The sequence below is a fragment of the Camelina sativa genome, chromosome 2 (genome assembly GCF_000633955.1).
Source record: "Camelina sativa cultivar DH55 chromosome 2, Cs, whole genome shotgun sequence".
Classification (NCBI taxonomy): Eukaryota; Viridiplantae; Streptophyta; class Magnoliopsida; order Brassicales; family Brassicaceae; genus Camelina; species Camelina sativa.
Genome location: NC_025686.1, coordinates 16,171,208 through 16,194,162, shown reverse-complemented (window position 1 = coordinate 16,194,162; position 22,955 = coordinate 16,171,208). Strand labels below are relative to the sequence as shown.

At 34.9% G+C, this 22,955-nt stretch overlaps 2 protein-coding genes across 3 annotated transcripts; both read right to left on the bottom strand.

Annotated features, from left to right (window-relative positions):
• On the bottom strand, nt 142-2,012 carry LOC104726380. The gene is made up of 2 exons (XM_010445229.2): nt 1,446-2,012; nt 142-1,343 (listed from the first exon to the last, which is right to left on the bottom strand). The coding sequence occupies exons 1-2, from the start codon at nt 1,913-1,915 to the stop codon at nt 374-376; spliced, it is 1,440 nt and encodes a 479-aa protein (XP_010443531.1). The 5' UTR covers nt 1,916-2,012; the 3' UTR covers nt 142-373.
• Nucleotides 6,222-15,784, bottom strand: LOC104726364 (cleavage and polyadenylation specificity factor subunit 1). 2 transcript variants are annotated; one of them, XM_010445218.2, is made up of 27 exons: nt 15,344-15,783; nt 15,102-15,248; nt 14,615-14,768; nt 14,363-14,498; nt 14,117-14,262; nt 13,711-13,806; nt 13,511-13,563; nt 13,201-13,332; nt 13,043-13,094; nt 12,829-12,948; nt 12,608-12,739; nt 12,170-12,298; nt 11,901-11,978; nt 11,361-11,501; nt 11,179-11,273; nt 10,767-10,963; nt 9,892-10,658; nt 9,729-9,809; nt 9,565-9,630; nt 9,366-9,443; nt 8,733-8,963; nt 8,405-8,536; nt 8,133-8,309; nt 7,808-7,993; nt 7,307-7,571; nt 6,734-6,827; nt 6,222-6,566 (listed from the first exon to the last, which is right to left on the bottom strand). In XM_010445218.2, exons 1-27 carry the CDS (start codon nt 15,673-15,675, stop codon nt 6,452-6,454), a joined length of 4,332 nt encoding a protein of 1,443 aa, XP_010443520.1. In that variant the 5' UTR covers nt 15,676-15,783; the 3' UTR covers nt 6,222-6,451. The 2 variants fall into 2 exon arrangements, with proteins under 2 accessions (XP_010443520.1, XP_019091035.1); XM_019235490.1 differs by lacking the exons at nt 6,222-6,566; nt 6,734-6,827; nt 7,307-7,571 and adding an exon at nt 7,598-7,727 and having other exon boundaries at nt 15,344-15,784.

Here is a 22,955-nt window from a genome sequence, read left to right as displayed (position 1 = left end):
CCCACCAGTTTGTGCTACAAAAATTTTCATTTTTTTTGGACAAAAACAAAAGTTTCCATTTTTAAGAACCGGTTTAATCCAAATACCATTTCCTATAACCTCTAATAAACATGTTTTCATTTGACATTTTATATCTAAGACTTAGCAAAACAATCACTCAAATTCATTCCAATATATACATTGTTTTACACTCATCACATCATCTTTCTTATATATAGCTTTCTCTCTCGAGTCAAGAAAATTAACCCCACCCAAATCACTTTTTATCATTTTCATAATTTGTATTATCAAACTAAACCCCAAGAAAAAAAATATAAAAACCAACCCACCAAAACAAGAACAAAACAAAAAAGGACAAAACTCTACAGTAAAATTAGCTGTGATTATGAGTAAGAGGAGACTGTAGATTGAACAGAGCTTTTGCAGTCATCTCTCTTTCGAATCTCCAGATGTAGTTTAACCCAACAAGAAGCTCTGTTATGGCTGCTTCTGTCTTAACTTTATCTGCAAACACAAGTGTCTGAACTAACATCACTCTGTTCTGGCTATTTGCAGATGTCGCCATGTGTTGCTGCTCGAAGCTTCTCTCACTCTGCCACCTAATCATATTCTGCGCCAATGGTAACAACCACCGTAAGATCCGACCTAATGCCGCCTTCCACTCCGTCGCTAAACCACCATCCGTCGCCGTGAAACCTACTCCTTTTAGCCTCGACCTTAGCGACGATCTCACACTCGCCGGCAACATTGAATACAGATCGTCTCTCGCGTCAAGACCTACAAGCTGAGGTTGTTTGATCATCTTCTCCATCACGACTATCAGATTCGCGTAGTGAAGCGCTACGCCAGCTCCGCCGAGAGTTGTCTCCGGTGGTTTCAAAAGTCTTGAGCTTTCTTCAAGAAACGCAGAGGACGACGCCGTTTTGACTCTCTCCTCGTCGTTTGGGCTCGGGTGAACAAGGTTCATAGAGGAAGAAGAAGAAGAGAGGGAACGAGGGAGAGAAGACACGACCGTTGGACCCATGTAGCTAGTGGCTGCGGCTGAGGAGAAGACGGATTTGAGTCTAGCGAGAGCTGTGAATACCGATCTTGCGAGAATCAACACGACCGTGTCGAAGCTTTTGTTCCAGAGAGATCGATCTTTCAGATACTTGACATGTTGTTTCTGTCTCTCAATCTTGTTCTGTAGATCTATCACTTTCATCACATCTTTCTTGTTCTCGTAGTCGTCTCCTTCTTCTGTGAATTCGATCCCAATCTGTAAACTTTGTTTTCTCAGGGAGTTTTCTAATATCGTCATCTCTTCCATCTCTCTATACAAAGCTGTTGTCACACTCACGTATCTGTTTCCATTAACAAAACAAAGAAACAACTCAATCAATCTCTCTGTTTTTACTCTGTTTTTGTATGTTTTTGTATGTTTAGTGTTAAGAGATTTGGTTTACCTTTCGATTTTTTTGTTCTTAGCTTCTGTGTCTTTAGAGCTCATGGCCCAGCCATGAGGATCACGACCTATGTCAGCGAACTCATGGAATAAGCGGTGGAAAGAACGGAGGCTTGGGGTGGTGCAGCGGTGGCTCAGCCTTGAAACAGAGTTAGCTGCGTGGGCGAGACTATCTGCGAGCTCAGCACAAACGAGGCTGAGGTGGAATGTTTCATCTCCGGTGACGATTTTGGTGAGACCTTCTAAGGAGAGAGAGTGGTCTCGGAGACTGAGGAGATTAGCGTCGGTCAGAGAATGAGTGAGGTGAAGGATTTTGGTCATGACACGTGAAACCTCGAACGATAAAACTCCAACGGAGGAAGTGTTGGTGCTGGTATTGATCGGAGGTGATGATCGAAGGGGTCGAGTCCGAGAAGAGGGTTTGGATGAAATAGCGTTTTTGAGTTTTATTAAGAAAGTTTCGAGAGCCATTTGTGTGATTTAGGAGCAAAGCTAAGGAATGATTGATTTGAAGAAGTAAATGGAGATAGTGTGAGATAATGAGAGAGATTATAATCTATAGTTTCATTCTTCTAGGGGACTAAATAAAGTTGAAAGTGTGAATGGCTCGTGGGGTGTTCAATCCATCATTACACTTTAGATTTTTAAAATTTTTGGTATCAAGAATATATTATTTATGGAAATAATGCGTTTTGTTATTCGTTTACATTATTTAAATGATTGGGAGGAATGTAACAGAAGATGTGTATGTCAACTAGAGTCCTCCTCTTCAGCAATTCTTATTCTTTTCATTATCCATATGTACACATACATTTTCTTGTTTGTGAGTCTGACCAATATTTTATACCATATTTGTTTCTTTCTACAGAGATTTGTAAATCTTATTTGATCAAAATTTTATCCAAAAGATAGAATACAAATACTAACATTGTTTTGTATAAATTCTTCAAAAATCAATATTCTAGAAACTATTTTGACGTGAAAACAAAACATCAAATTTGTGATCATATATAGTCCTAGAAAATGCTTGACAATTACACCAATGTATCAAGATTCAAGACTATGAGTTAAGGAGTTGGAGTTCGAAAATGAGGTAGAGCAATACGGCACATGAGGAGCAAATAAAGGCGTAACAAAGGCATGACCATAATCATAATGAGATAGTTTAAAATACTATATTAACGACAATAATAATTAGAATAAGATTGAAGGATGCATGCGAATGCCAACCAATGGTAAGGCAACCATTTGTGAGGAAGACAAGTATTGTCGTTAATTGAAGAGGCACAATCCCATGCCTCCATTCCTTTCTCTCTCTCATCTTTTTTATAAATTTTCTTTACAAAATCCAAAACTATTCTTGTTGTTATTTTTTTTTCTTTCTATATACTTTTATTTTTTCTTTTTGTTCATTTTGGGTATTTTATGTATATTTCGAATGAAAGAAACCAATCTTTATGTTTCCAAAAACTTACATTGATAATTTTGGTAAGATAATATATCGAAGCTAATATACTAGAAAATACTATAACTGAATTTCTGGAACTTGTTGTTGAGTTTTTCTTTTAATTTGTTTTTGTTACGATAATTTAATAGATGTGTTTTTTATGTCCATTTTCATCTTTTCTTATCTGTAATGTTGATTTCAGCTTCGACAGACAAAATACATAGCTATATATATTAAAGATGATATATATCTCTTATTACAAGAATATTATAATTCTGAACTCAAAATCTATTATAGAAATTTTGTTTTCTATATGTTAAAAAAGAGGGCCATTAAAAAAAGAAAATGAAACTTACAATAAATTTTCTCATGTTGTGTGAAGATTTTATCTAAAAATTTGCCTATAAACATCGTAATATAAACATGTGTTTGCGGACAAACTATATATAGATGCATGCATGTTCATACTTTAATAATTGTCTCAATCAACATTTATGTCTCTTCATGAATCCATTCTATATTTCTTTCAAACCAGAATGCATGCATCATGATCATCTAAATTAAGAACCATAAAGACAATTTCATAAGATTTTTAGTTTCAATTCATCAGTCTTGTAATTTACACTACAAGCAAGTTACACTAATGGAACGGATCCACTCGTGAATCAATAATATTTTGTAGGTTATGAAACTTTCATGCAAATATTAGAAATTAAAGGAAAATCTAGAGCAAAAAAATAAAACTTTACAAACTAGTCGAACTTTTTTGTTTTGGGGGTTGTTCCTAATATTTGCGTGAAGTTATTTTTTTTTCAATTATTGGGCCATAACATATCAATCTATTAATCAAATCCCTATATTCGTAGGGAACATGACTTGATCTTTAGTGTGATGATGCTTTGTGAATTAAGAACTTACCATTAGTCTTTTTTTTTTGAACAACCATTAGTCATGACACTAAGTCACTTCAATTTGCATGAAGTTATTATTAATAACAAAAATAAAATAAAATTGTATTAATCCTGCTGATGCACCGGGATTTGTAGTGATTGGAGAAAGAGACATCCCGTCAAATTAGCATGAAAGCCCCCAATACACAAACTACATTTTACATTAAACTGTGTGTATATATTATAAACATGCATATCTTTAGACATCCCACTTGCTTAATCAATCTTGCAAATGTACATAAATGGTCAACTGAATACTTTCATACTTTGAAATTGCAGAGTTGAATGAGAAGGAAGCTTCGTGAGAGAGATTGGGTTATGAGATTTGAGGACGCACATCCCTAAACGGTGGCATTTTTGTTTGCTTTTGACCCGATTCACGATTTTAGTAAAAGCCTTAACCATTCTTTGATCATCTCAAGTAATTTTGTCTGCCATTATATATTATATTATATAAGTGTAATTTTACAAGAAGAAAGAAGAACAATTTGATGTCTTACTTAAAACGTGTTTCATCCAAAACAGTCTTCACACGCCGCAAATCTTACATACGATATTATGGACCATATAAATAAACATAGATTTCACATTAAAATGAGTCCATTACTCTACACAACGATTTCACAAAATTATTCTGTGGCATTGGATATCGCTCTACTCTACACACATTCACTTTCTAGTCTTCACATGCATAAAATTTGAATAAATTGAAAAATGTTAGTAACATTTGATATGTTATTAACACTATTTTTCTAATAGATACTAATAAAGTAATAAATTATATTTGTTCAGTCATATGCATTAACTCAAAATAATATATATACGTCATTCACAGAATAGAATGGGAAGGTCTTCTTGATCTCTATATTTAGTGTTTACTTTGTGATATAGCATGAGAAGGCTGGAAATTAAAAGCCAGACACGATTATTAGAATCGAAAAAGCTAATATAAATCGTGGGATTTTGGGACGATTTTAAATTTCTAATGGATGAATTTGGGATGCAAAGTCAAACGGAGTTGGAGTGCGGACTCTAAAAAAAAAAATTAGCACTACTTTAGATTTGCCAATAATTACTAAGTCAACGCAAATAGTGAAACATACAAATACAATGGATTTCGTTAGTCAAATATTTTTATATTCAACCAAATTACATTAGTTCTTTAGTTGAGAATTGTTTATGGTTCAACGCCATATTAAATGGATTCTTATATATGGATCTTCTATGTTTAACCTAATATGCTATATTTCTTATTTTTAAAATATATTTACGCATTAACACAACAATAATTCTTTCTTATTGATTTAGTCGTGTTTCTTGTAGCATATATAGAAATACAATAAAGAAAATATATGAGAGAAGTAAAATAACTCCAGAAAAAGAAAAGAAAAGAATATTTTTCAAAAAAAAAAAAGAAAAGAAAAGAAGAAGTAAGAAAGATGGATTCAAATCAAATCATAAAATGTATGTAAGAGAAAGGAGGCAAAAGGAGAAACCGCTGACTTGCAACAGTACCAGACGCAGTCACGCTGCTAACCATATTACCAACATTCTCCTTCTGACTCCAATTATTTCTTCTTCCTTAACTTTACTAGTTTTGCATATTTTTAGGTAACTTTTTTTGTGGAAAAAAAAAAAAGTAACTTTTTGTTGTTTATTTCGATATCCTATGAAGAAACGATCAACTTTTGTGAGATGAAAATAAAAATATACAATTCTAAAGTCTAATGCAAGACAAAAATATAGATATCAAACTATCAAACTACCAATATAGATTGGCAAAAGATGTTCTGTTTGGCATTCTCATATCAGTATCCAATTTTGGGGTGTGGAGTATTTTGAAACGTGCCGAGTTTACAATATTCCCCACCCAGCCACCGGTGGAGTGGGTAATTCTACGATTGATACATAATTTCTCCAAATCAAATTTCAATAACCGAATAGAGATTCTTGGAAGAGAGAAAGAAGTAGTAAAAAGGAACATAAAAAGGTTTGTGTAAGTAAAATGATGTTACTTTGGTAGACATTCCAAAGTGAAAAGAAGATTGGTGGTGGAAAGAGACAACATGTTACTATGATTGTGTTTCATTTTTATTTTTTTAACTAAAACTTTGTAGTTTACTTTTTTTTCTTAAGTACCATTTTGAGTGTGAAGTGGTGAGTATGTGTGCACGTGTATGCTCTTTGTGTGATGGACACAATTATCACTCCCTTATCAAGCCTGCCCTTTTGATTTGTACGACATTTTATAGTTAAATTTCATTTTCACTATCCCAATCGCAAGTTATAAATTACCATTCAAATTCATTTCTTGTTTAAAATAATAATAAAAAATCCATTTGAAAAATTATAAAATACTCAAAATTAAACAAGAGTAGTGTACTGTTAACTGTCCAGATCTCACGTAAACTGAGTATTCAAAGCAGACATGAAACAACAAACATTTTAAAGTGGAGAGAATCTGAACATAGTCTAAATGTCACAAAACATCAAAGTTTATGATTGTGTTACAGTTACAGCATTGTACAACATAAGCAACTCTGCCATTGTTCTTTCTTTGTCGGTCCATGGATGAACAACGTATTACGATCTGCCTTTTGCTTTCATCTTTCACAAGAAGCTGGTTCCGACAGAGAGCTCAACTAAATTGTCTAGAATCAGAGATCGGTTTGTCCCAACCTGTTGAGCAAGTTGAAGCTGTTCCTCCAGTGGAAGAGTCTCGTAACTGCAAAAAAATTTCAAAACCATAAGAATATGCGTCTATGATTGTTCTATTGTGTGATTTTCGAGTATTATCTTATGTGCTCTCTCTCTCTCTCTCTCTACTTTGAGGTCCATTTGTCGTACGGCTATTACTACTGGTTAAACATATAGAATGCGAAGAAAACTTACTGGCATAGTAGCTCGCAGTCGATTATGTTGTCAGGCCCAGATCGTCGAGCCTTCCCACTTGAGCGGAACTGACGGAAAGAGCGTGGGTTCAGACCCGCAACATGAGGAACAGCATCCACGAGCTTTTTCTGGAGAGNTCTTTCTTTGTCGGTCCATGGATGAACAACGTATTACGATCTGCCTTTTGCTTTCATCTTTCACAAGAAGCTGGTTCCGACAGAGAGCTCAACTAAATTGTCTAGAATCAGAGATCGGTTTGTCCCAACCTGTTGAGCAAGTTGAAGCTGTTCCTCCAGTGGAAGAGTCTCGTAACTGCAAAAAAATTTCAATACCATAAGAATATGCGTCTATGATTGTTCTATTGTGTGGTTTTCGAGTATTATCCTATGTGCTCTCTCTCTCTCTCTCTCTACTTTGAGGTCCATTTGTCGTACGGCTATTACTACTGGTTGAACATATAGAATGCGAAGAAAACATACTGGCATAGTAACTCGCAGTCGATTATGTTGTCAGGCCCAGATCGTCGAGCCTTCCCACTTGAGCGGAACTGACGGAAAGAGCGTGGGTTTAGACCCGCAACATGAGGAACAGCATCCACGAGCTTTTTCTGGAGAGACTGTAACCTCCGGAATGTGATCTCATCGAGTGGAGCAATGCAACCAAAACTGCCGTCTAGAGTACCAAATAACGAAGCATAGCGATTTGTTTTATCCGCGCCAGAAGAAACCATCTGCAGACGTAGGAACTTTGTCACATGGGCACCAACGTGAAATTCCGCCCTTGAAAGAAGTTTCTGACCCTTCCAGCTCTCGGCCATCTTTGGCGCAAAATAAAATATCTGTAGGGGATCAGTACAAAGTCAATTTACGAGTTGGGTTACTTCACAATATCAAATCACGTACATAAGTAAGGCCTGATCTCATCATGTACACACTAGAGGCGACAAGAGAGATAATAACTTGCTAACCTTGATATCAGGTGGAATATCGAATAGCTTTTGGGGTTCGGTACATATAAGTAAGGCCTGATACCATTACATACACACTAAAGGCGATAAGAGAGAGAGATGCTAACCTGTACATTCTTTTGTTCATCGGAGACAGCCAGGCTAAGCGTACTTCCATCAATCAAGAACTCTGTAGCAAAACAATCGAGGGATCCAAAATCTTTGGCTAGTAAGGTAAGTTGGGACCCTTGTTCCTTCCAGCTAAGAAAGTATATGCTTTGGTGAACATCACCAAGAAGGATGAAATTCTTTACCTGCAAGTAAAAGAAAATTACCAAAGTCAGATCACGCAGAAGAAGACTGATCCTCAGAGCCAAGTCAGGTCAGTTAAATGAAGTAAGCTCAAAAAGGCAACACAGCACTAGGCCAACTGGCCAAGGAAGTAAAACGTACAACATTCATGCTGACTACGTAGAGCGGCGGAGCATCATAGAAGGCAACACTATTTAAGTCGGTGCCATTCCATTTGTGCAAGTTGATTTTAGGACCAGATGATATTAGAAGATGACCCTGAATGGAGGCTACAGCTGATATAGCACCTTTTAGCTCCTTTGAGTAGACTTCGGTAACCTACAGAAAAGTGGCTTCACAATAAATCCAACATCCAAGATGAAAATGAAAGCAAATAAAAAGATTCACCAGATTGTAGGCCCAACATAACATACCACGTTTTGGGAATTATCGCCATTTTTCCCAAAAGAGAAAAGAAGCACACGTCCCCTTGCAGCAACATCCTCCCCTTGGACATAGGCAGTTCCAACAGCAAGAAGTGTTTCATTCTCCCCTGTGCTTGCATTCTGAAACACCGCATGGAGTAGGAGAATGTGGCTCAGTTATTACAATTAAAACAAAGAGATTTGATAGATTTGATCCCTAGATCTGATCACAGCAATATTCTTTTGATTATCATGTCATAAAGATAGAGAAGCTCAACATTCTTCATGGAGGCAGAGAATAATTATATGACATTAGGCGGGTTAGTAGCTAACTCACAAGAAGTGTGACAACTCGAACAGTCAGTGCATGTTCTGAGCTCTGCATTGGGATAGTGGCTTTAGTTTCCCAGGGGCCACCAGATCTTTCTGGTTCCAAAATTCGGATTTCAAATTCCTCTACGGTGTATGTCCGTTGGAGATCATCTGAGCTGAGATTGTGGTTGTCAATCTGCTGACCAGCTTCTTGATCAACTAGTGAAGAAAGAACTTGATTTAATGGCTTGCTGACCTTCAAAAAGGAGAGAGAAATGACATTGCTTGTGTTAATAAGATAGAAAAATTAATATCAAACAATGCTGGTCAAATAAATAGACGGGCAATACATAATTGGCACACAACTTGTCTCAACAAAAAGAAAAGTATGATCTACTAATATTACTGCAGCCAAGAAAGTCAACCAATTTCTTTGATATTCACGAAGGAAATTCAGAGAGGCATCCAGTTATTTAATTTGCAAAGGGTAAATTTCAAAATATGAATAAAGAAAAAATCAAGATAGCTTAAAAAGGAAAAACGGGGAGCTGGAACAGCCATCTCAACCACAAAAGAGTTACAAATTCATTGAAGGAAACCAAAGAGACTCGGATCAGGTAAAACAATTTAGAATATATTATCATGCTAACACGCTCACCGGATATGATACTATCAGCGGGTACAAGTTCTTCTCCGCGTAGTAGGTAACTTGGTGAGGCGTGGCCTTCAGAGGAATCTAGACAAAAAAAAAAAAACATCAGGCAATCAATGTGATCAGTCCTTATACACTTATTATTTTCCATCTAATCAACATGCAACAACAGTATGCAAAGATGATTTAAAAAAACTAGAATTACCTTCTGCACTGGCCAATAATTATCGTAAATTGACACTGACGGTAATTGGCAAATCTTCAAAACTCCCTGATAAAAGTGAATATGAATTATTTTATCAAAGGAATTGATAGTCTAGATGCCACAATAATAAGAATAGAAAAGTAACAATAGACACATTATTAAACCTGTGATGTGACATATATGAACCCGTGATTGCAATTCACATTGTGAAGAACAGTAAAGGCCGCAATTGATCCATCGCACAGCTGAAAAATTTATAGCATAAAATGAGGAACTTGATTCAGAAAAACCAAAAAAATTAACAAATTAAAATGATAGGTATCATACCTGTGAATGAAACCGAAGTCGCTCTCGGAACAACATACACCACCCTGGCCTTGAGCCAGAAAGAAAAAAACCCTGGTGACCATTAATATTCTTGAACATGGTAATTCTTTTGGATGCAACTCCATCTGAAGTCTCCTCTCTTGTAGACGTGTCCAAGGGGATGCGTAGAAATTTCAGATTCCTAAGCTTAGAACTATCAGAGGAATTTAAAGCAGCAGGGTTTTCCGAAGATAAACTATTCTCTGCTTTGATACTATCAACACCCTCAAATAGGTACGCATGGTAACAAAGAATTGTGCCATCAGCCAATACTGCAAAGAGAAATGGGCGTGTATGATGCCCAGACCATCTTTGCATAGCTAACTCAACGACCTTTGTATCCTTTATCTCCTCATTCCTTGACGAAGCATTCTTCTCGGAGCTTTTGTTAAGTTCATACTCTAACTCATGAATAGGCATATCACAGAGGTGGCGTCTTCCAGACGCAAATTTATCAACAGAGAACACACAATTAAAACTAGGCACATCAAATATCTCAAGGGCACCACTTTCGTAACAGAGAACACAGTATATGTCACCCTGATCTTGAAGTCCACCATCAGCACTATCAACCTCTCCAACGCCTGACGAAAGCCATGCATCAGTGCTAGCTTTCCTTAGCCATGGTTCTGGTCCTTTATCATGGTACAAAGTACAGGCTGATATCTTCCGTTTAGAGCCTTCAAGTACAGATGGACTACTTATGGAAACTGTGCAAGTCGAAGGATCTGTAATTTAAAGTTTCATAATAGACTGCTTGAGTAAAATGTTTCAAGATACTCAAGTTAATACACGATCATCAATTGCAATACGATATTCATCTTTCCATAACATACCTCCAACAAGCAGACGAATACTGTCATCTGTCATTCTAAGTAAAACATATGGGTCAGCGATTGAAACAGATGACACAGTGGAACTTTCAGAACCGGAATTTGATTCTGAATTGGGAGCTCCAAAGCTTAATTCTTGATTCATAAAAGAACCATCCAGGATACGGGCACCATGCTCAAACACCTGGATTACTCGACGTCTGAAAAAGAAAGATGGAAATTAATATTACACTATTTAGTATCTCTTACAGCTGCATAAAGTAAAAACAAATCAATGACTGAAAAGCCATGGATAGAGCTTACTAGACATCCGGAATAATAATAAAAATAGATAACTGTAAAGGGAAAAAAAATGCTTCTCTAACAAACATATCGCAAAAGATGCAGCAAAAAACATAATAAGGCAGCTAATTACCTTCCGAATAGATTTCCAGCAGCAATTGTTCTTCCCTGAACATAATAGTCAACACTCTCAGTGACTTCTGTGAGAAGGTCAGCAGTTTCAAGTACCTGAAAAGCCAAACATTGAAGTTATTATTTCTATGGACAATAGACGGATCTAATGAAATACGACCAAAGTACAGAAGCAAAATATACCATCGTGCGAGCCTCCAAACTTATAATCAAATAGGCATGATATTCATCTTCATCAGCAGCCATTTTAGAAGAATCGACACTGTGACCACGGGAGCTCTTGTGATAAACTGTCCATATTCCTTTGCAGCCTGGAAGTTCAACCTACTCCACAACAACATGCGGAACAGAGTGCTTAGGATTGAAGAGACTAGGTCACACACAGAGCATTACTAAGTAAGATCGGATACATCGCCATTTTTCTACAGTTAGGTCCCCCTAAGTTCTAACTTGTACTTTTCACAAAATAATTTCCACTTTTCTTTTCTATATCACTACTAAACAAATAAATACTCCAGCGGTGGATGTAATTGTGAAAAATATAACCCCACGAGACTGTCCTAATAATGCCTTCCCTTCAGAGCTCACTACAAACTAATGCTATTTACATGAAATGGTCTATGCCACAGTAACGGGAGTAAGGGTTTTAAATTAAAAGATTAACAAATGGAAAATTCCCATTCTTCTCATATACCAGAAACAATTTGAGATATAGGCATATACCTCAGTAATCATTTCCGGTCTAATTGACTGCCGAAGAACACATAAAGCACCATTCTTCCCATGACCAGAGCAGCACACCTAAATGCCAAAATACAGATATATAGTTTGGCGTTTACAGTTCTTAGAGAAACACGAGGCAAGCATGTAAACACTAAATGTTGTGGAACAAAAATCGATATCAATAAATTACAACCCTAAGCAAGTTATACTTTAAAATAAAACATTTCCAAGGCTAGTATAATATAAGAACTTCTAAACAACCGGCTCACCAATTCATAGTTGCTCTGTTTGGAAACCCCAGTGGCATTTGCATCAGCATTAATCCTTAAGCCATAAGCAAAATCTTTCACTGGACCAACATTAACTAGTGAATCTCTCACTGCAAATGAAAACGATTTCTGCATTTATTGGAAAAGAAAAGATGAGAAACTACATGGAAAGAAGAACATAGGGTATCTTACTCTTATTGATATAATACATGTTGCACAAAGGCAAACTCTTTCTTCAGTAATTAAACTACCTAAGTCATTTTCCGTTCAACATGAGATTTTTAGATTGAATGTTTGCTACTGAAAGCACACACAGATATATATTTGGAGAATTCTGCAAGAACCCCAATTCATATAGTAGTGCCATCTAATGATAGAGAAGAATATGAACCTCAACAGAAAATTCTACAAAACTCTAACCAAGGCAGAACTTGCTACCTGTGCTGAATCGGAGGTATTTGGAGTTGAACCAAACAGTGATAGCTCCTCATTTCCAATTGTATCTTGAAAAGTATCAGAAGATATCCGCAAGCGTTTTGCTTGATGACCCTCACCTTCAATGTCTTCATCCTGCATAAATTAAGGAAATTTTCAGGTTCTGATTGAACATTAGAAAAAAGAAGTTACTTTGACGAGCCTACGAAAGATTGAACTATCACCTCATCTCTCAACCCAGGTAATGATGCTGCAGGCCCAGATCTACAGGAAAATTGCACCAGTAAACTGTCTCCTAACCGGCTACCTAAAAAGAAAAGGGAATTTCCAACACTAGTAATGTCCTGCAAGAAATTTCGTATATTATCGTAGGGAATCTCTAATCGAACTGAATCCCAAACTGAAGCACAAATATGCTAAAAGAACATATTGACTAACCGAAGCAAGCACAGAGGCTTTTGATTTGGAAAGATCAAGTCTCTGTACAGCACTTCAAGAAATAAAGTAGCAGTCAGTTTCACAAATTATAAACAAAATAAGTTGCAGCAAGATTTACAAGCGTCAGCAGAGTTATTTAAAGAAGATCAAAATATTACCGCCCATCATATATAAGAGTCAGCAGTAACAATTCCCCAGATTTTGTTGACAATAGGGCCACATCGTTTGAAATCCAGGTTCCATGGGCAGCATCGAGTTCCACACTGAAATTCGATGTAGGCAGTTCTTGACTGAAAGAAATCAGACACACAAAGAGAAAGAAATATGGTTAACAGTATAAACAGATCTTTACAATTGTTAAAAGTTGATTCTAAGCTATTGAATTCCAAACTAAGATTGCGGTACCAAGATTATATCCATAAGAAAAAACATGTTTTGAAGAGTGGAGAGTGTGCGATAAAAATGTACCTGCTATCAGCTGAGGAGGCATAATTGTTCAGTGCCAGAGCACAGGAGGCTGACTACAAAAAAAAAACAAATGGTATCTCAGATGTGTAAGTAATGTAGAACTTTATCTTCAATAAAAGAAATATCAAACGTGGTGGAGTTGCTGGAATTTGTTGAATTTCAAACAATAAACAACCAAAAGCTAAGTAATATACAAGTACCTGACTATGATAATGGATTGTATTTGCGCACAACACAAGAACACCTCCAATCGGAGATGGTACTGCAAGTAGTTTGTAGGCATCATGGGGTAAATTCTGGAAAATACCAAAAGAATAGGAATAAGCATGATCAGGGACTAAAGTCTGCCGAAGGGCTTTTTCAGAAGGATTATCTTTCCAGTATGAATAAAATAGCTTGTTATTTCCTAACGAAAGATTAGCCAACCCTTTGAGCATTCTAAACAAAGAACAGAGAAGAAAAGACAGCTGATAGCAAAGCCTAGTCATGTAACAACATTGAATATACGATAACCTTGAATAAGACTTTCATTTCTGCTCTCAGCTTATATTTGAATTCTTGGGAAGAAATTTATTTTGAGATATAAAGATGAAGCTAAGAACATACAATAGCTGACCAGATGACTGGGTGTTGTTTTAATGTTGTATTGATACTAAGGGCAGAAAGCATGCAAGTATGGTGCTTCCATGAAACTCGCCCAGCCCAAGTATGCTCTTCTTCCTGAAGGATGACAATTACAGGCTCAATATAACCTGAACAAAAAACAAGATGCAAAAACACATAATTATAAGAGGAAGCACCATTTTTGTGTCACATAATGCATACTGGGAAAACCTTGCTTGCTAAACCTACCATGTAGAAAAACAAAATCTTTGACGTGTTTCATTTCCAGATCACGCAAGTTGATTATGTAAGATGATTCAACTCGAGCAGAGACTGTCCCTCCAGAACTGAACGCATCATCATCTCCAACTAGTCCAGAGCCAACCTGAAACACAAAGCATAAAGCTAGTAAGAGAAGCGATAGAAGGTTGGAAACTTGTAGCAGATGAAGTGAAAAGCTAAACTGAAGCTGATCAAGGATGCCAAAAAAAAAAAAAAAACCTGAGAAGCCTTGAGTATGATCATCTGCAAACCATAAACAAGAACGCCGCCACACCTGCCTTGGGGATCCACTTTCACCAAGGGGCCTCTTGGAAAAGACTCTCTACCTCTTTTAAGATGAAGCCAATCTGGACCCTCAAAACAATGCATCGAACTGAAAAGGAACCACAGATTCATTAGTATTTGTTAAAGTCAAGTATGGGAGGCAATGCTACATAACTTGGATAACTAGAAGAAACAATCAGACAAAGACAATAAGAATGCTTCAGTATAGGAGCCTACATAACTTGCATAGCTAGAAACAAGACCAAAATTTGAGAATTATCCACAACAGTTGGACACAGAATATATAATATATAGGTCAAAAAGAAACAGTCCGGATGCAATCAAGCAAACAGATGCAATTTGAGAGGAGACAGAGCTGAAACTAGAGCTGAAATTCATATTCCTAGTCCGACCAAAAATAACAAAAGAAGAACACACTTACGTCATTCTAAGGCTGTGAATTGAATCATCAAACTCAAGAACCGAGATTTTGGCGTCACGAAACGTCAATACAATCGAATCTCTCCCTTTGGAAGAACTCCCACCCCCCATAGGTAGAACCGCAATTGACTCAACGTTACCGTGCAACCTACAATCCAATACAAACCGCATCGTCACTTCGAAATCAAAGTCCCAGATTGAAGTAACTTAAAGATTGAATTTGTCAACAAACAAAAGACATACCTATAATGGCACACAAGCTCGAGAGAAACACCAGAGAGACCATCCATAACTCCACCACGCTTAACAAGTTTCGGATTCCTGAGCTCCTGAGTAAATCCTTCCTCTTGAGCCCTAACCACGTACACCTCGAGGATATTAGCGGCCGTTATAACGACGTTGGGCAATGGAGCGATACCTCGCTTAGGATTAGACCACTCGGCTTCGAGATCATCATCGCCGGAAACAATCGGAATCTGTAGCGTTGAATCGGAGAGAGAGTGGGTGATATAGCCGGAAGCACAGTTCTCGACGCCGGTCGGCCAATGCATCATCTTGTAGGCCGCGAAACTCATCTTCTCTACCGGATTCACAGATGAGAATTGAAATTGAACTAGAGAGAGAGAGACTGAGCAATTAGGTTTTCCGATTTTATGAACATTAAAGTTCAATCCTTAAACCCACGGGTTTTAATTTTATGATTGGGGAAACAGTTTTTAATTTTATGATTGGGGAAACAGTTTTTAATTTTATTGTGTTTTAATATATTTGAGCTTTGTATTGTATTTTTATTACTTATGAGAATAAATTGGTTGGTATTGATTTTTGTTTGTGCTAATTTTAAGAGTCCACCACACTAGTGATTTTGTTTTGGTTTTTGTTTTTTTTTCTTACATTGAAAATTTTGTATAATAGTTTTTTATTAGTCCGCATTAGTATTTAAAATAAAATATGCAACAGTACTTATTTTCTTATCATTAAAAATGGCCAATATATGTGTTGTATACAAACAATTTTCTTATAATAATATTTATGTACCTTTTCAAAAAAAAAAATATTTATGTAATACTAACTTTTTTTAGATTTATTTTAAGTAAAATTTTTGGAAACTAATTTAAATTATGACTTAAATAATTTTTTAAGACATAAATAAACTTTCTTTAAAGCATGATCTTTAAGGTAGGTCTTCTAAACGAATTGTATACCTTGGTTAATCCTCCAAAACCCAAATAAGGTTTAGAAAACTGAACTGATCATGTCACGTAAACCACATCTTAGATTTTTCATCGATCGATTAATTGACGTGTTCAACAAATGTTGACTCCGGCATTAGTCGTTAGAGAGGTTTATTTAAGTCACTCATCGTTTTAGCCAAACGTCAAAATTAGACGAAGACCATCCACCACCCCAATACTTACTACTGTATAAGGCTTAAAGGCTATATAAACTTTTAAGGCCAAAATAATTTTTATTTATGAAACAAAATAATGGAACAAACTATATTGATGAGAAAAAGAAAAAAAAACACACAGAAAACGAAACTATATACATTACATAGACTGGGTATCTTAGATAGACATTGTCGAATTGTCGTATATATAATCACCGATTATGCAGGAGCAGGATCAGCGTCTTTGTTTCTTGTCAAATACAAGTAAATCACAATGACGGCAAAGCATAAAAAGAAAAAAAGAAAGAAGAAGAAGGCTATAAACACCAGTCGCATCAGGCCCTCCATCGATCTCCCTTCTCTATTATGATCTTTGTTTGTATTGAAAGCTGAAAGAATAGTATATTCAGTCAAGAAGAAGAGGTCTTATATAAAGTTAGTTAATTAGCTTCGTAAAAAATGGAAAACTTTGATGACCAAAAAAAATAGAAACTTTTGATACAGTTTGATCTAAAGATATGGTAATTTATTGAGCGAGTACGGATATTGACATTTTAAGACAAAAGAAAAAAACTGAGGTTTACCTTTACAAATAAATAGAAAAGTTCTTAAACACGTAGGTTTTTTCCGATTTTTTGAACATTAAAGTTCAATCCTTAAACCCACGGGTTTTAATTTTAGGACTTTTTTTCTTTGTTTTTTTAAGAAATTGGGAAACAGTTTAATTTTATTGTGTTTTATATTTTAGCTTTTTATTGTGTTTTCAACCTTTATTATATTGTGTTTTTATTCATGGTGTTAAATTTAATATTACTTATGAAAATAAATTGGTTGGTGTTGATTTTTATTTGTGCTAATTTTAATAGTCCACCACACTAGTGATTTTGTTTTGGTTTTTATTTTTGTTTTCTTACATTGAAAATTTTGTATAATAGTTTATTAACAATGTATTTACATCAAAATTTCTCTTTCAATGATGATAGTTTTGAGTAATTAACCAATTCATATTCTTTTCAGTTATGGAATTTTCAACTGATCATTTACAAAGGTTAATTTATATAGTAAATAAAAGTAACATATAAGAAAACAACACGATCTATCTTATTTGTCACAAAGATTTCGTTATTGAATCAATTCTCTTGGAATTGTCATGCGTTTATGTATATAGTATTGGATGTCTCATTAGATGATTTGAAACAAATCATATGTCTATGTTGCTTTTTAGAGTTCCTCTTACTGAGACTCCTCTTCCTGTCCCAGACACTGAATATGAAGACAAGATTGTATCATTCTCTGCTCATGGATGCACACATTCCTTCCAATATACCTATGAAGTCATCCATTACTTCAAGAATGGCCAAGCTGCAAACAGCTTCAAGACTTGCACATTTGATGAAAGGATGAAACTTTAGCATTGACAAATATTATCAAAATTCTTATAGCTTTAGCATTGACGAATCTTTAGATAAGGCTTGCAGCTGTAATTGTTATAATCGAATTATTTACCATATGTTAGGTTGATGACATAATTCAAGTCATTTTATTTCAATGTAGCCGATTTTATTTTAAAAATTTTATGGAAAGATGAAAAAATATATTTGTTTAGCTCGAGTATCGATGAATACTTAAAATTGTAGAGGCAAATGTTATTTTCATATTTGAGTAATTAACCAATTCATATTCTTTTCAGTTATGGAATTTCAACTGATCATTTGCAAAAAGGTTAATTTTTGTAGCAAATAAAAGCAACATATAATAAAACAACATGATGTATTTGTCACAAAGATTTTGTTATTATACCATTATGTTATTGAACCAATTCTCTTGGAATTATCATGCGGTTATGTGTATAGTGTTGGATGTCTCATTAGATGGTTTGAAACAAATCATATGTCTGTGTTACCTTTTAGAGTTACTTTTAAAAGTTAATTAAATAAGTTAAATAATTATAATTCTAAAATATCTTAGAAAATTATAGTTTTATGTATTATAGTTACAATAAACTACAGGAGATATGAATATATAATAAATTCATATATTTTAATTATAAAATAAAGTAATATTTCATTATTATGGGAGGAACTTGTGCATATGTAGTTCAGTGTTCACCATAACAATAGCATTTGTGCATATATTATAATAAATACTCTTGTGGTTGTATTTATTTAAAGATGCATAACTAAAAAAGCCAAGTTAATAGATTTTTTGAGGATTAGAAAAGTGCAATTAATAACAATCAGTGAACAGGATTTTTTTGATATTTTAATTTATTCATTCTATGTTGCAACACAATGATAATGGATGCAATTTTCGATTTCAAAGTGATTTGTTTAAATAATTAATCTTAATGATTTCAGATTGTAACAAATAAAATTTAACCGACCCATTTTTGATAATGACATAATTAACTTTATTTATTTTAGATTAATATTGTTTAAGACAATAATATTGGTTAAATAAATAAACATAGATTCGACATTAAAATGAGTCCATCATTCTACATAACGATTTCACAAAATATTATCAAAATTCTTATAGCTTTAGCATTGACGAATTTTTAGATAAGGCTTGCAGCTGTTTAATTGTTATAATCGAATTTTTTTTACCATATGTTAGGTTGATGACATAATTCAAGTCATTTTATTTCAATGTAGCCGATTTTTTTAAAAAAAATTTATGGAGAGATGAAAAAATATATTTGTTTAGCTCGATTATCGATGAATGCTTAAAATTGTAGAAAGAAATGTTATTTTCATATTTATTATCTTTATTAACTGCGAAAGAACTTGCTTCTTCTACTAAGTACTCGTCTTTAAGCATTTTGAAAGTTTAATTAACAATGTATTTACATCAAAATTTCTCTTTCAGTGATGATAGTTTTGAATAATTAAACAATTCATATTCTTTTCAGATATGGAATTTCAACTGAACATTTGCAAAGGTTAATTTTTGTAGTAAATAAAAGTAACATATAAGAAAACAACACGATTTATCTTATTTGTCACAAAGATTTCGCTATTGAATCAATTCTCTTTGGAATTATCATGCGGTTATGTGTATAGTGTTGGATGTCTCATTAGATGATTTGAAACAAATCATATGTCTATGTTACTTTTTAGAGTTAATATTCCTGAGACTCATATTCCTGTCTTAAACACTGAATATGGAGACAATATTGTATCATTCTCTGCTCATGGATGCAGACATTCCTTCCAATATGCCTATGGAGTCATCCACTACTCCAAGGATGACCAAGCTGCAGACAACTTCAAGACTTGCACCTTTGATGAAGAGATGAAACTCTTGTGAAAGAAAAAGAAGAAGTCTGTAGAAGTCAACCTACAAATCAAAAAGATTTTGGAAGCTTGGATCAGATTAGGCATGAAGAAGGAGGGTAATGACTTGAAGAACTTAGATGTGGATCCAGCCAAGATAGCATAGACACTCTTGGACATCATCCAAGCAGAAAATGAACAGAAGGTGAAGGAGAGAGAAGCAAGAAAAGAAGTTGAGAAGAAAAAGAAGGAGTAGGGCAGAAATGCAAAAGAAAAGAAGCTGGGAAGAAGAAGAAGGAATAGGGTTGTTTCTAATGGTCGTTGCACCATAAAAGAACTGTACTTGTGCTTCTTGACAAGAAAAAAATATTAAGAGAAAAGTGTTTGAACTTTGAAGTCTCGAACGTCCTTCCATTATAGGCCCCGAATAGAGAGAGCGTATCGGGCAGAGCAGATCAAGCGGTTCAAGCAGATCAAGCATAACAAAAGCGGTTCAAGCAGATTTGGGTGTTCAAGTGCAGATCAAGCGGTTTGATATATGTTAAATATATTATATTTTCTAATTAGAATTATTTAATGTTTAAATATAATATAATAATAGAAAATGTTAATATCTACACTAAAATTAGTATTTACAGAAGTTATATACAATACATAAACATCAATATCAATAATTATAAGAATTGTATTTTATTTACTTACATAATTTTCTTAAATATCAATAAGTGTAGAAAAGATAAAAAAATATTTTAATATATAGAAAAATAAATTGTGTGTTATATAGGCTTTGAAAGGGAAGACAGAAAAAAACAGGTCACTTTTTAATGCAGTCTTCCTATCAGTAAGAGCTAGGATCTCAATCGGTTAAAATAATGGGTGTCTTTAAATACAAAATTAATAAAATTTGAGGAAAAAGAGGATAGTGTCTTTGGATAGTAAATATTTGTGTCTGGGCATAGACTCTTTAGACCTGATGTCTTAAACATTTATCATTACTGTATTTTAAAAACCCTCAAACGAGGATGACCGCTAAAGATGGCCTAAGCAGGGGTTCCTGTTGAGAAGTAAAGTTGAAAAAAAAACTGTTCATGTTGAGTGTCTGTCAAAGGTAATGTGTTCTGTTTTGTGTTTGTTTTCTTCGCTTAGGCCTGCATTTTCTACAAACTAGTACTAGTATCATGAAATGCTCATGTGGCCATTATGCAAATCTATCAATCTTCTTTTATGCTTTCAATCGTTTCCTTTAGCAATGACACTAAGTGAATGCCATAAGTTTATCTTTAAACAAGTGTGTTGCAACTAGTAATCTAATGCTGTCACTGGTGTAGTTTGATTACTCTTTTCGTAGATAGATAAATATAGAGGGGATATATCTAGAATTGAATCATAATGATAAAAGAAAACACACATTGACATGATTGAAGTTGGTCCAAAACTCTTAAGAGTCTGTATTTTATTAGAAGGTGAAATCTATATGGGTAAAAAATATGTCACATTCTGTCTGAAACTAAACTCAAATTTATTTAGAGTTCTCGGACTAAACTCAGTCTTACCAATGTACATTCTGTCCAGAAACACAAATCTTAGAAGTGATTATTTAGAATTCTTGGACTAAATTCAGTTGTGAGCCTTCACAATGGTAACAGGGTATGCGACTTGTGATTTTCTTACACCTCTCATTATCATCCTCTTAAGACCACTGAGGCCTTGGTTACCATCACTAGGGTTGAGAGAGAGAGAGGGGATTATGTTCAACAGCTGCAAAGAGAGAGAGACCTTGGTTACCATCACTAGGGTTGAGAGAGAGAGAGGGGATTATGTTCAACAGCTGCAAAGATCTTCTCACGGGGATCTCCCCAATATATCTTCATAACTAGTGTAATCTGCCCATGTTGCACAAAATTTAGATCTTTGTTAAACACAAACCAAACACTTGTTGTAAAGAAAGTCTCATTTATACAAACTGAAATGTTTCTTTATTACATAGTCACAATGTTGGAATTTGGAGAGAGTGAGCTGCAAGATACACTCTACTCCAATATAAACTCACAAGAACACTTAAAATGGAATTTGTGTGTTCATGTGTAAAGCCTTTAAGATACAACTCAATGAGAATGTTCTTAAGGTAAAAAAGGAGTTATACACGCCAATATAAGCAGTGTATACTCAAGAATAAGTATGAGAGGCAACAACTCTCTCACACCAAAGATAACCCAAATACCCTTTAGAATAGTTTAGAGAATGGTGTAGAGAATAGAATGAAACAAAGGTAGAGACCAAGCATTGCCAAAGCTTGGTCTCTCCATGAGATTATAAAGACTATAATCTACCCATTTGAATGTATAAGAAACAATTTTAGTAAGGGGAAAACCCCCCAATTGGAGAGCTTATGAGTTACATATTTATACATAAATGAATGAGAACCATAAGTGGTCTCTTTAACCTAGCTCCAATGGTCATATATACATACAAATATACACATTAGCATGTATAGATAGTGACATGAAGAGAGATGGGAGCTGGTCCCAAGCGTTGATGGTGACAGCTCCAAAATGGCCTCTTAAACCAACATGTGACTCTCCCACTTGTTCCTTCTTTCTCTAACAGCAATATGTGATATTTGAATGTTGGTGGACGTCCAATATAGATAGATACAGCTCCTTAACTTATCTTTGAATCACATGTGACCATTCTTATCCACTTGCCTTTCTTTGACTTATATATTCAACATCTTTCCCTCTCATTTTTTCATGGGCTTTGATGGGCCTTCTAGATCTTTCCTTCTTCTTCTCTCTTTGCTTCACTAAGAATAGAATCATCTTGGGCCTTCATTGGATACCAATTTGGCCCTTTATGATACTTGAAGCCTATATGGAGCCTTGATATCATTCTTCTCATTTGTTACTTCTTCAATCCAGTCTAATACTCCCCCTCAAGCTTAAGTGTAGAGATATTGGAAGTTAAGCTTGGAGATTCACGAATCTAGTTGAGTGTTACACTTCCTTAAACATTTTCCTTAGGTTCTCCTTCTATTCTTTCTCTCTAATAGTCCCCCTCAAGCATAGACGGTGGGGACCAAAGACCAAGCTTGCAACACACAAAGAACTACCTCATTAAAAACCTTAGCAAAGAAAACCACTTGGGATAAAACTTTGCCAAGGGAAAAAGAGTATAGCCTTCATGGTTGAAT